Source organism: Alosa alosa, chromosome 23 (genome assembly GCF_017589495.1).
Source record: "Alosa alosa isolate M-15738 ecotype Scorff River chromosome 23, AALO_Geno_1.1, whole genome shotgun sequence".
In the NCBI taxonomy this organism is placed as follows: Eukaryota; Metazoa; Chordata; class Actinopteri; order Clupeiformes; family Clupeidae; genus Alosa; species Alosa alosa.
In genome coordinates, this window is record NC_063211.1 from 11,984,768 (window position 1) to 11,998,362 (window position 13,595).

The following is a 13,595-nucleotide window of genomic DNA, read 5'->3' on the forward strand; positions in this document are numbered from 1 at the left end:
AATGAGGAGTATGACAGGTCCAAGATGGCGGCCGCATTTCTTGTTTCCAGCAGCCAATGCGGCGTCTATGTATATTATGTCTATGGTAAAAAGTCTTCCAAAAACAAACGTCTCTCACGCAACATCAAACATTGTAGTCTACTTTTTTGGTGTTGCAATAAATTGGAAATAAATAACCATGTAGCCTAATACTGAGGGCATAAAATATACCCAATGTAGGCTACATCTAATCTCGTGGTATTATTTCTCCCTGTATGAAAGGGGCCGTGAAAGGGGGTTGAGCACAGCGGAAGGTGTTCGAATAGCAAAAGAAAGCACTCAGCCAGTAAGTATTTTCACATGGACATAGTAGGCTAGCCTCCGCTTTATTACAAATTAATTTTTTACAGATATTACAAAACAAAATGTCCATTCAACACCAAAGATACGACAAAAAGGCGAATATTTTTTTTGCATTACAAAAAAAACATGAAACACATTGTCTGGTGTCACAAACATCGTTGAGATTATTAAAATGTATAAAATGTTAGGCTACATTTTAAATTTCAAATAAAAAACATGTTACAAAAACAAAATGACAACAAATTACAAAAAGTAGCTTATGATATGCAAGATAAATACTGAAATGTATAATATATATATATATATAGCCTATAAATACTGTCTTGAAATCAATATATTAGCCTGTATTTTTCAACTTGTGACAGAAAATGCTACCAAAACATTTGTCAGCATGTCACTTAATGCAGACTCAGATGCCAGTGTGTTTTCTACTCTCTCCCCTTTGTTCTTGGTTTTTTAAGTCACTGGCCAGTCTCTAGCTCTAAGATTTCCATTAAATATCTAAAATAACTCAGACACTGTATCTGTTTGTGGTTGTTTCCCTGAATAAGTGTGCCTGGTTTATAGAGTGATAGACAGAAGCTCATCAGTGCAGAGAAGGCCATGATTGTACTGCTGAATCTTGTTACAGAGCCGTTGCTTGGCGGGGTTCTCCACGTAACTCTCGGACGGGCCACTGACCACTCCTGAAGTCGCAACAGAGATAATGAACTCAGTTAGCACACAAAGTAGCAAATACAGTTAATGATGCATGTGATCAACTTATACATGTTGTAAAGTATCACAATGTTAAGTCTGGTAGGAAAGGATAGGTATAGGGCTATGAAGACTTAACCTTGCCACACATGTAGGCTACACTTACCTTGCTGCAGAAATGTCCACAAATTAGTAAAAAAATACTGAATTGGGCTGTATTTTCTGTGTTTATGTTTAAGACATTTAATGCCGTGTTCAGTGCTGAAAGGATTTATGATACTGCACATGGCAGAATAGTACATGGAAGTAGTCTGCACTTTAGTTCAACTAGTAGCTAAAACAGACAAACACGTGACTGGTCTGACCTCTCTGGTCTTCATGGTGTCCGCACATGACCCACTGGTGGTGTGTGTGGGGTATGTGTGTGTCTGTGTCTGAGTGTGTCTGTGTGTGTGTGTGTGTGTATGATGTTGAGACATTGTGTTGTGTTGATGTAAGTGTGTTATGATAGGATGGGAGCACCAGTGCTAGAGTGTGTGTGTGTGTGTGTGTGTGGTCATGTGTGTGGATATTGAGACCTGCCTTGAGAGAGATACAAGGGGAGGGGGGTGACGCCGTTGGCCCTGCAGTCCTCGCACTCCTGAACGTCTGTATCGGGTGTGCAGCTGCACTGCACTGGCCAGCTGCCATACAGGTCCAGCACCGGCTCGCCTCCACCGTCCGACTGCAGCGTGTGTGCAGACAGACATGCAGACGCGTCGATCGTCTCGTATTTGTCCCAACCTTCTGCCCGAGGTTGCTGCTGCTGCTGCTGCTGCTGCTGCTGCTGTTGTCGTCGGCCACCACCACCATTGTGGTCCATGCAGCCCAGGAACGTGACCTCTGATTGGCTGCACTCGCACGGATGCGACGGCGCAGACAGAGCCACGGAGTCTTGGAGGACGGAGACCGAGTCGGGCGGGGCACACTCCGGGATGCACGGTGGCAGGCTGGACGTCTCGTCGTCGTTCTCCGCGGGCAGGCTGGGGGAGTGGGTGGGTGCGGGGTGACCGCTGTGCTGCGGGAGGGCCATGCCATCGTCCAGCGTATGTGGCTGGTCCTCAGGGGGGCAGGGGAGAGGTAGAAGCTGGCTCAGAGTCTGTAGCACCTGTGGAGTGAGCGGGGAGCTTTGATTATATTGCCTAGCTTTTTACATTTGTTATGTGTTTATTATTTTACTGTGTACAATTTCTATGAAAGCTTTATACCCCGAATTGTTTTAATATTTTCGTCAACATCACCTTGGTAATGTGAACATATTTTGTTAAACACTCTTGAGCAACTGAATGTAATATGATGGCACTTGAACTCAAGAAGTGGTACACACACACACACACACACACACACAAACACATAAACACATAAAGACAACCGAAACCATCCTCATTAATATTACCATATCCATTGTAGGCCTATTGCGGGCCTTGCTGGAGCTGCAGTCCATCCCCAGCCGGAGGAGAGAGAGAGCCAGCGCGTGGGGCCAGCGGCCCGCCCTAGAGTCCAGCAGCCTGAGGCAGGCGTCCACACCACCCCCCTCCTCAGCCGTATCATCCAGCACGTTCCTCTGCAGCACGGCACAGCAAAGGCGTCAGACATCAGGAGTGGCGGTGCTACACGTGTGTGTGTGTGCGTTTGTGGTTGTGGGTGTTTTCGGATGCGTTTGTATGTGTCACTGTGTGCGCATGTGCTATTGTCTGTTTTCTGTGTGTGTGTGTCTGTGTGTCTCTGTGTGTGTGTCTGTGTCTGTGTGTGTGTGTCTGTGTGGGTTTACAGGAATCAGTACAATCTGTTTTGTTATGACATCACTAGAGATCTGAGATATCTGATCACCACAGAAGTAACCGCAGGAAAAGCTGCTTCCTTTTTGTATGTTGGAACATCTACATCAGCAGCAGTACTCACCAGGAGTCGGTGTTTTGGTTTGTCCTGCATAACCTGCTGTCCTGTCAGTATCTCCAGCACCACCTACAGAGGAAACATCCGGCCAAAAAAAAAAGTCAAGAAGTTAACAGAGATAACAACAGCACCATTACATCTGAGGGGGCTCAAACAAAGAGAAATGATTGAGTCATGTGGTCACACTGAGCTTTAACCCAAAACGGTGTCTTTGAATGATGCTTTCAATATCTGAGGTATTTCATTCATATTATAAAGTTATGGTAGCTCCACTGTTACAAGAGCGAAGCGCTAGCTACACCTCAGTCATCGGTCACCCTCAGTGTAGTATGAGTGGTCAGTGAGCCCACACTCTATCTCCAGCATGTGCTGACCTTACTGTACCTTCTGCATTTGTGACTCAAGGGTGAATCGATAAACTGAATAAATGTATTTGATGCATTAACAGCAGAATTTTGTATGTATTTCTGCCATGTTACCATCCCATTTTAGACATCCCTTTCATTACTCAGAAAATCGAAAAGAAGATAGGCTACTGCATATAACTCAGTGACATCAACCCTGTATCACTAAATAAACACTGAGTACATGTTTAACCATCTGTCTAACCCAAATGCACTTTTTTCTCAACTTTTAACTAAGTGCCATCTCTTGCTAATGTGTAGTATACCCAAGAAGAATAAAAGGGTTTCTATGTCAAAATAAAAGCCAGTGTACACCCACCATCCCAAAGCTGTATACATCCAGCTTGACAGACAGCTTCCCATCTCTGATGTATTCCTCTGGAAGATACTCCCAGTTTTGGATACTGGTCTTCATGGTGATAGTGCAGCTGTGATTAACTGAGTGCGGTCTGAGGCGTGCCATTCCAAAGTCGGTTAGTTTGGGCTGAAGGCGTTCATCTAGAAGGATATTGGCACTGTGCACACACACACACACACACACACACACACACACACAAAACAGATACAGTTTTAAATATTTGACATAGACCTTGATTAAAGAGCCTGAGTTTGCACATGGTGAGAACAGTTAATGTTCTCTACTTGAGATGGGCAGACAAATGCTTCTTCTCTTAAGCCCTAAAAGGAAAGCACTTCTGTGATCAAAGGAACCCCTTCCACATGTGGCAGCAGTGAAGTGAAAATCAAGTCACATCCGCAGTATGACCATGACCTAAATACTATACTGAAATGTGTTTAATCAAAACTAAAACCAGAAATGATACACAGCAGCATGAAAGCACAAAGAGACACCCTTAAGCATGACAGCAAAAACCACTACTGGCACCATGATGTCAAGAACATCTTATCTCCCTTTAATTTCCGGGAAACTTTAGAACTTATACAACATTTAACAGTGCCTCATGAACTTGAAACAGCCCTGGCCCAAGAATAACATGCAAAACCCCTCACAAATCCCCTAGAGCACCATCAACTATCTCTAAAATATCTAGTAGTTACATCCTGGAGGGGCTGTGTGTGTGTGTGTGTGTGTGTTAAAAATGTTTGCATATAGAAATAGGAACAGAATGTAAATTGGCATGGTGTTGAACACGCCTTTGCTCTGTGTCACCCTGGTATCTGCTAAAGTTAACAGGCCAGCCATCACTACTTCACGTAGTGTCACTGTATCAAATACAATGCAAGTCAATGGAAGAGTATCATCACAAATGTAATGGTGAGTTCAAGACAACTCGAATCCTACAGAATTCTACACATAATCCGTTTAACCCAGAACTCAGAACCTAGAACCTAGCAGTACTTGCTCAAGAAAAATGCTGATGTAATTTTCCCTCAATAACCTCTGCCTCCATCTGGGTCCCCTCGTGAGCAGCATGGTGGTAGTAGTAGGCTAGTTGGTGTACCTGCTAATGTTGGCACAGATGACAGCACATGGTTGCGTGCTGTGCAGGTGGTGAACAGCCTTCGCCACACCTTTAATGATGTCCAGGCGCTCCTGCCAGGAGAGGGCTTTTCCAGCATCCTAAGGAAAAAATCAGACAGACATGAGCCCTGCCCACTATGTTTCATTCATGCATCGATAGCAGCTCCCTCGATGTTTGTTAAGTGTACAGATTCAGAGTAAGTCTCTATCTTTCATTTTTAGACAAATGATGAAACTGCAACTATAAAAAGCAGAAGAGAAGCTGAGAAAAACACACACACACACACACACACACACACACACACGTGAAGATCCCTGGTTACAGGGAATCCAAAATAAGAAGTGACAAACAGGAACAGATCCAGATCCTTACAAGGATGAGTTGAAAAACCTCAAATGTTCGCATATGTGAAGTTGTGAGAACACATTTACACACCCATGTTAAAATTGACTAAATTATGTGCTATTTTAATTAAGATCAATTTTCCAAAAGAGTTTTTATTCGTCTTTTTAGTCAACTTTAACATGGGTGTGTAAATGTATTCTCACAACTGCATGATATGAGGTATTACGTAATAAGGACACTCCAATGTGTTACAGATGAAATCCCTATACTGTACTTCTCTTTAGACTCTCAGGCCTAACACTATACTACCATCAAGAAGTCACAGAGACACTCCTATGGATTTCCACAATGATAAAATACACACATGTACGGACTTATTCAAGGACAACAGCATCCTGCTCCAACTTTCAGTAAGATATGACGCTTACATTAAATTAGCTCAGATCCGTGAGGCAGAAAGGTTGAAGCTCCAGTTTTGCTCAAACATTTTAGACACACAAATAATCGTATCCATTCATTTAATCATTATGACCGCCACGCACTTTGAGCCGGCGGTCATATAGGTTTAGTCAGATTTTTTTTTTTTTTTTTCGATGCCCAAATTTCCGTCAATGATTCCCGGGACACTGAAAGACCGGGTACACGAAACTTGGTGGGCATGTAACCCCACATGGATAGCATGGAACCATCTTTTTTTGATCTGTAGCCCCGGCTGGACTGGACCCCCTAAAGGAGGGTAGGGCAGACACAGTTTTCTGTGAATATCTCTCGAAAACCGTAGGGTTTAGGAGGACCATTTTTTTTTGTATGTTGATCTCAAGGGGCCATGTCAACCCATTCCATAACCACTCATTTCATGTATAGTGCCACCTAGTTAAACACAAAAAGTAAAAATGAGGTGTTGTAATTGAAGGTATCTGTGACCTAACATAGTCAAAACTGCACTAAATTGGAAGTGTAGGATCATTATGACACCCTCTGTATGCACGCCAAGTTTTGTGGAATTCCGTTCATGGGGACCACACAATAAATTAATTTATGTTACTATACCCCAACTGGCCTGTAGGTGGCGGAGACAGTTTTCTGTGAATATCTCGAGAACCGTGGGGCCTAGGAGGTCCACCTTTTTATGTATGTTGGTCTTAAGGGGGCATATCAACCCATCCCATTACCACTTATTTCAAGCATAGCGCCACCTAGTTAAAAATTAAAAAGCAAAAAATTAGGTGTTTTCATCACAATATCTCTGGCTGACAAGGTCAAAACTGCACGAAATTAAAAGTGTAGGATCATTATGACACCCTCTGAATGCATGCCAAGTTTTCTGTACTTTCGTTCATGGGGGGCCTTACAATAAAATAATTTATGTGTACATTTAGTGACGTACACCAACAAGGATTCCGGACCGGAGTACACAAAACTTGGTGGGCATGTACCCCCACATGGATAGCATGGAACCGTCATTTTTCGTTTTGATCTGTAGCCCCCACGCTGAACTGGACCCCCGAAAGGAGGTAGGGGCAGACACAGTTCTCTGTGAATATCTTGAGAACTGTAGGGCCTAGGATGACCATTTTTTTCCGTATGTTTGCCTTCAGGGGTCATGTTAACCCATTTCATGTGCACACATGTGCACAAACAGATACACACACACACACACACACACACACACATACATTCACAGTAATCATACGTATGACACATACTCACACAGTAGACATATGTACGCTTGCATGCACAGGCACATACGCAGGCACACACACAAGCACGCACACACACACGCACACACATACCATAAACATAACACAAACAATCAAGAATTTCTCAGAATTATGAACAGGCAAGATGGAGGTGGGGTTGTATAAAATGAATTTTACATGTGAAATCTATGAACTAATCATGTTTTGGTACTTGTTGTCTAGCAGATACCAGTGAGAATTGAGTGTGGATAATGCAATTTAGTGAGACAGTTAGAATCATATAGGCCTTTCAGCGTGATTTCTTTTTGTGGAAAAAATGTGCTGGACTGGGCGGCGGTCATATTTTGTACCGCTCTGCGGTACATCTAGTTTAAATACAATTGGCACAAGCACAGACAGTTAAACAGACAACAGTTTACTATGACTAATATATTACAACATCACTCTGAAAGTATCAGCCATTTCTGCCTTATGTAACAAGTATTTGCCTTTGCCTCCAAACCTACTTTTGGGAGAGAAATCATTAGTCACACTACAGTACTTGACATGGCTATGACTCATCGTACCTGATTGTGTAGTTTTTTGTGGAGGGAACCATTGGGGAGGAAAGGGTAAACCAGGAAATAGCGATCCCCATCAGAAAAACAGCCACACAACTCCAGGATGTTAGGATGCCGGTAGCTGAGAGAGATTGGATCAGAGTTTGTCATGCGAGTGAAAGATCAAGAAACATTTGAGGTGGTTATCACCTTGTGGTTTTGCGGTTCCTTTGTATAGACGATTTACCCCAAAAAAGGTGTGCAAGTGAGAAAATGAGAGAAAACACACACAACCAACAATGATGCAATCAAGTAACTACTAAACGGTAGATTAGACACAGAGTAGGTAGCAACAGTAAATAGGATTTTCATACAGTCATTGAGACATGTGCAAGTCACACTAGAACATACTAATGGACATAAATAGCACACATTACAGTGAATGGCATAAGTTCACAGTGAACGCAGTATTTCAGTACTACTTTTATGTCATCTCTCTGATTGTTTCTTTTTAAATAGAAAGGTAAATCTGAAATATCTAAAAAAAAAAAAACATGAGCGGTTTTAAGGAAAGCCTCTATTTAAAAAAAACATGTCCCAGAATCATTTCATAATATCCAAGAGACAGTTTTCTGTCCAAGGATATTATGCCCAAGCACAATCCCACAGGAGTCTGCTTTGGGACAGCCGTGGCCTACTGGTTAGCACTTCGGACTTGTAACCGGAGGGTTGCCGGTTCGAACCCTGACTAGTAGGAAAGGCTGAAGTGCCCTTGAGCAAGGCACCTAACCGCTCATTGCTTCCCAAGCGCAGCTCACTGCGTCAGGATTAGCGCGTGCTTCACACTGTGTGTTCACTGTGTGCTGAGTGTGTTTCACTAATTCACGGATTAGGATAGATGCGGGGACCAAATTTCCCTCACAGTATACCTATAGTATATTATATTGTTTTAAATGAGGGCTAGAGCAATAACTGCAGCATGACTCAGGATGTTGCCGCGTATGTACTGAATTCAGTGGTCCCATAACAACACATAATCAAAGATAAAAGGGAATATTGTCATCTTGGCAAATAGGAAGGATTGAGATCTGCACGAGTGAAATTAATTCATTCATAACAGGACTTTTGACTTTCTCTTCCCTCAATCAAGAAATTCACACACCACTGAAATAATGATATGATGTAATGATGATAACATCATGGAGCAGCGTAGCTTTCTTTAAAGAAGGAAAATCAACACAGCTCCAACTCTAAAAATTCAGGCTAGAACCGTAGTAAATTCTGTGTGATTGCCTCTTGTCGTTTTGCCCTACTCCTGTTTTTTCGTCATTTTTTATTTTATACTCTCTCATGGAACATGACAAAAACACAGCTGTGGGCAACTATGGTTTACCAGACTCAATCTGACACTCAAATAAATCTGATTCACACCCACCCACATCAAAAAGCCTTGCAGAAGTAATCTGGACATATCTGATCAAACCTGATTAGGGTGACAGTCGGAAGCCACAGGCCCCATGTGACCTACACGTTGCCATGTCGATGACACATTAGAGCCACTCAAATAAAGGTCCAGGGTCATTCCACGTCAATTCAACCAGGGCCCACGCACTTAGGTCTCAAAAAATTCTGAAAAAATTACCAGGTGTACCTATGTTACCCAGGAGACACTGTAAAATTACTTACTGTTATTATGTAAGATCAATACTTTCCAAGATACAGCCAGTTTTACAGGGGGAGGGGGGTGTCGGGCTCTTTTTTTGTCAAAGTTCACAAGCCCACAGCGCGAGAACTAAACCATGTAGGAGGCTCAAATTTTGCATGCTGGTACATAAATAGGAATAGTATGTAACAAAATCGTCACGTTTGGTCTGGATAATCCTGCATGGTCATAGCTGTCCCTCAAAGTTGATACAAATTTTATTGGAGTTTTTGGCTGAGCTCTGTTTAAGCACCATTGACATCAATATGTTTTGTATAGAGCTACCACAGGTTACTCTATACAACCACAGGTGGCAGTGTGGTGACTCTATATAAAACATATTGATGTCAATGGGGCATTTTGCCCATGTTCAGGGTGGAAAATAAAAAGAAAAGATTTGCATAAGACAAGTCAAATTGGTGTTTTCAAAAAGAAGGGATCATGGAGAATAAGGAAAAACATATTTAAAAAATCTTTGTATATTCCCACAAGGTGTTTGGGTGCTCTGAAAATGATAACCAAAATGATTTTTCAGACTTGTGAGGTCTGCTGTTCAGACCCTGAAGGGATTTATTTTCTGTTCATTGCTTTTTGTGAGAGTGTTTCTACTTATCTCAGTAAGGAAAATAAATCAAGAGCCTATGTTGAGTACAAATATGTCTTCTGAAGGCTTAAACAGAGCCCAGCCAAAAACTCCAATAACATTTGTATCAACTTTGAGGGACAGCTATGACCATGCAGGATTATCCAGACCAAACCTGACGATTTTGCTATGTACTATTCCTATTTATGTACCACCAAGCAAAACTTGAGCCTCCTACATGGTTTAGTTCTTGCGCTGTGGGCTTGTGAACTTTGACAAAAAAAAGAGCCGAACAAAATCGACACCCCCCCCTCCCCCTGTAAAACTGGCTGTATCTTGGAAAGTATTGATCTTACATAATAACAGTAAGTAATTTTACAGTGTGTCTCCTGGGTAACATAGGTACACCTGGTAATTGTTTCAGAATTTTTTGAGACCTAAGTGCGTGGGCCCTGGTTGAACTGACGTGGAATGACCCTCCACTATTTTTTTCCCTTCATGTATTGACAAGTATTTGCTATTGCTTGAGTTGAATAGTGTTCTTGATTTATACTTGTAGGTGAAGTATTTGCTAGTGTTCTTGATCTATACTCACAGGTGAAGAACCTCCATCTCTTTGCGAAACTTCTCCCAGAGCACCTGCCACGATGTGTTCTGCACCTGTACAACATCAAGGTAAAAACTAATCATAAGGTCAGGCTCCTACATATCCTAGGATCTGTTATATATAGCAACAGTCCGAAAAAGGTCCAGTTGAGTCTGTGGTAAAATAGACTACAGTATTAGCCTACATAATGCAATCACAAACACTAAAATCGACAAAATGCAAATAAATACCCACAGCTGCAAAATTGTAGACCATACCTTTTTAAAAACTTTAACAGCAAAGGTTTCATTTCCCTTTATCCCTCGATAGACATCTGAGAAGGCACCACCGCCTATTCTCCTGTCTTGATGAAAATTCTCAGTTCCCTCCAAGATGTCTGCAAATGAGACCTTCAGCATGGCTCCATTACCTGCAGGTAATGAAAAAGAAAACTCAATTTCCCAGAAATCCACTAACCAAAAGAAATGTGGCATGGCATGACGGTAATTCCTGAAATCCGCTGGCAAGGCAAGTACCAACGTTGGTCATCACCACAAAAAAGTCTGCCAGGAAATATTTTTTGTAAACCCCTCTAAAACTAGTCAACCTGACTCATCAATGAGAGGATGCAATGTTTAGACTGACACATTTGTCTTTTTTTGCCCATTCTTTTCTTGTGTGTGTGAGTGTGTGTGTGTGTGTGTGTGTGTGTGTGTGTGTCGATTCTCCATACCTGCTGTAATAATGGCAACTGAACTTGAATCGCAGGACAGGTTTTCAGTGTGACAATTCGATGTTTTTGGCTGAAAAGAACACACACACACACACACACACACACACACACACACACACAGGAGTTAATTATGCAAAGCATTTCATATATCAACAGCTAAGATGTTTGACATCATTGTTAAGAGTCCCAGCATTTAAAATATACCTTGTGGACTTCAAGGGATGGTGGAGGTGGCTTTGGGAGATTACTTGAATTGTCACCTGAAACCACAATGTGCACAATATGTTACAATGGTTTCTCTTACAACATTGCTCTCAGGTATATGGTATATGGCAGCTTACTGTTTCTATCAAAAAATCAACAGTGTCAGTTAGGCAGCAAATATTACAGAGGAAAGTAACTGGTTGTTTACAAAAAAAGGAGGAAGTACACTTCAAAGGAAGGGGGAGGGAGGGGATGTGTGTCTTGCAGCCACTATTGTCATTAAAGGGAACCATTTGCGCCAAACTGAACATGTTGGACACCATAGCATTACGTTATAACAAGCCTGTGTCTGTGTGTCATCGCAACATGTGTAGTGTAGTAAAAAAAAAAAAAAGGCCACACCTGTAGACTGGAAGAGGCTGAGCGCTCTCCAGTGCCCCATGTCCTCCAGTACCCGGAGGAGGTCCCCGACCGTCTTGTTCTGTTGCGCCCAGGACCAGAGCAGTTCCTGGGTAGGACTCTTTCCCGCAGCCTCTCTCATTTCTGTGCATCGCACATCCAGCCAGGTGGGCGAGATCCGCGCAGCTGTCAGCAATGTTGACAGGTTAATTTTACTAAAGTTCGACATTGATATCATATGATTGTGTTAGATAGATGGTCAAACGAGTAAACAACGGGACACTTGGATATAAGGATATAATAGACTAGGATATAATTCGAGATGCGCAATGGTGAATTGGAGGCGGAGGGAAACCCAAGGCGGTGTTGCACCAAATTCTGTGACCTGTCGAATTTTGTGACTCTAGAGGGCGCTGTTTTATTAGAGTCTATGAATGTACTGAGCTGTACTGACACACTGATGAGGCAATTCTGTTATGTGTATAATTCTTCTAATAAACTTTGTACATTTTTGAAACATGGAACATTGACTGGGTGTGGGTGTATTATTCTAGAGTAGAGCTAAAGCCTACCCCTCACCACTCCTGTGAACAGATGGACTTCAGCAGGACAGGTCACATATTTTGATAGGCTACTGTCAAATTATGTCACTGTAACTGCAGAAAAAAATGCCGTGGAGGTCACTAACTGCCTCCCTTAAGTTTGTATGTCAGTTTGAGGTGCCAAAAGTAAATTAACGGACAATGACAAGGAGTTTGTCAATAATGTAAATAAAGTGTTTGCTGATGTCAATGACAATGTACAACATCAGTCCATTTCTGCAGAGTTATAGTGGGGTAATAGTAAATATAGTGGGCTACTGTCAAACATAATTTGACAGTAGGCTTATCATCATATGTGACCTGTCCAGCTGAAGTCCACCTCTTCGCTGGAGTGGTGGGGTAGGCTTTAGCTGTACTCTATAGAGATAGTATAGAGAGGAAGATACACATGCAGGCCTGTGGAGTAATACACTCACACCCAGACAATGTTCCATGTTTCAAAAATGTACAAAGTTTATTAGAAGAATTATACACATAACAGAATTGCCTCATCAGTGTGTCAGTACAGCTCAGTACATTCATAGACTCCAATAAAACAGCGCCCTCTAGAGTCACAAAATTCGACAGGTCACAGAATTTGGTGCAACAGCGGCATAACAACTATTAAGAAAAATGATCTACGAACAGAACAAATAGCCTATAGGCTAATTCTGAAATGCTGTGTGGTTTGACATTTTCAGTTCTCCTCTTTGTCAGCAGCATAAGACATGGCTACATAGACATGGCAATTACTTGAACATATCACTTACCCAAACCTTTCCACCCAAGAGTACCAATTCCGCTGTCCATAATTTTACAGAACGTCTCGATCTGAGCAGGGGGGATGTCAAATAGAAGCATCGAGAGATCCGCTTGTCCTGCCATCTTGATATAGTCTGTTACTGGGAAAACGTTTCCCCACCTTCTAACTTCTGTGGTCGTTCTTCACATAAGTTTTTCAGCGAGTCGGCTACGTGTGTAGCATACAGCAGTTGCCAATTTCGGAATTGCCCAAACCCCGCCCACATATGCTGTCATTTGCCTCTAACCCGTCCTTTCAGTTGTGCATTCAGATAGCAAGGGGCTTTAAAGAGAAACAGTATTGGCCATTTCTGTTTTTGCTTCTTTTTCGCTGGCTCTGTCATGATGAATGTCTGGGAAACTCCATCGCTACCTTGTTCTAGTCGGTGCCTGCCGTGTATGTGTATTTAAATGCAGTAAAGCAATTCGTTACACTCGTTATAGGCTACTTCCTGACACTGAGGCCGTTGGCCCGGCGCCGGCCCAAAGTTGCAAGGGTGTTTTTTTCCGCTCACTGACTCCAATGACTCCGAAGCTGTTAAGTTTAGGTAAATTAAGCTT

The 13,595-nt window shown here is 42.3% G+C and overlaps 1 protein-coding gene across 1 annotated transcript; it reads right to left on the bottom strand.

Moving 5' to 3' along the window:
- Positions 1-330: 330 nt before the first annotated feature.
- On the bottom strand, positions 331-13,358 carry irak3 (interleukin-1 receptor-associated kinase 3). Its single transcript, XM_048234666.1, has 13 exons — positions 13,004-13,358; positions 11,656-11,838; positions 11,254-11,309; positions 11,050-11,119; positions 10,595-10,746; positions 10,326-10,390; positions 7,473-7,587; positions 4,841-4,959; positions 3,697-3,892; positions 2,980-3,042; positions 2,474-2,641; positions 1,621-2,185; positions 331-1,028 (listed from the first exon to the last, which is right to left on the bottom strand). The coding sequence occupies exons 1-13, from the start codon at positions 13,116-13,118 to the stop codon at positions 904-906; spliced, it is 1,992 nt and encodes a 663-aa protein (XP_048090623.1). The 5' UTR covers positions 13,119-13,358; the 3' UTR covers positions 331-903.
- Between the last annotated feature and the right edge of the window lie 237 nt (positions 13,359-13,595).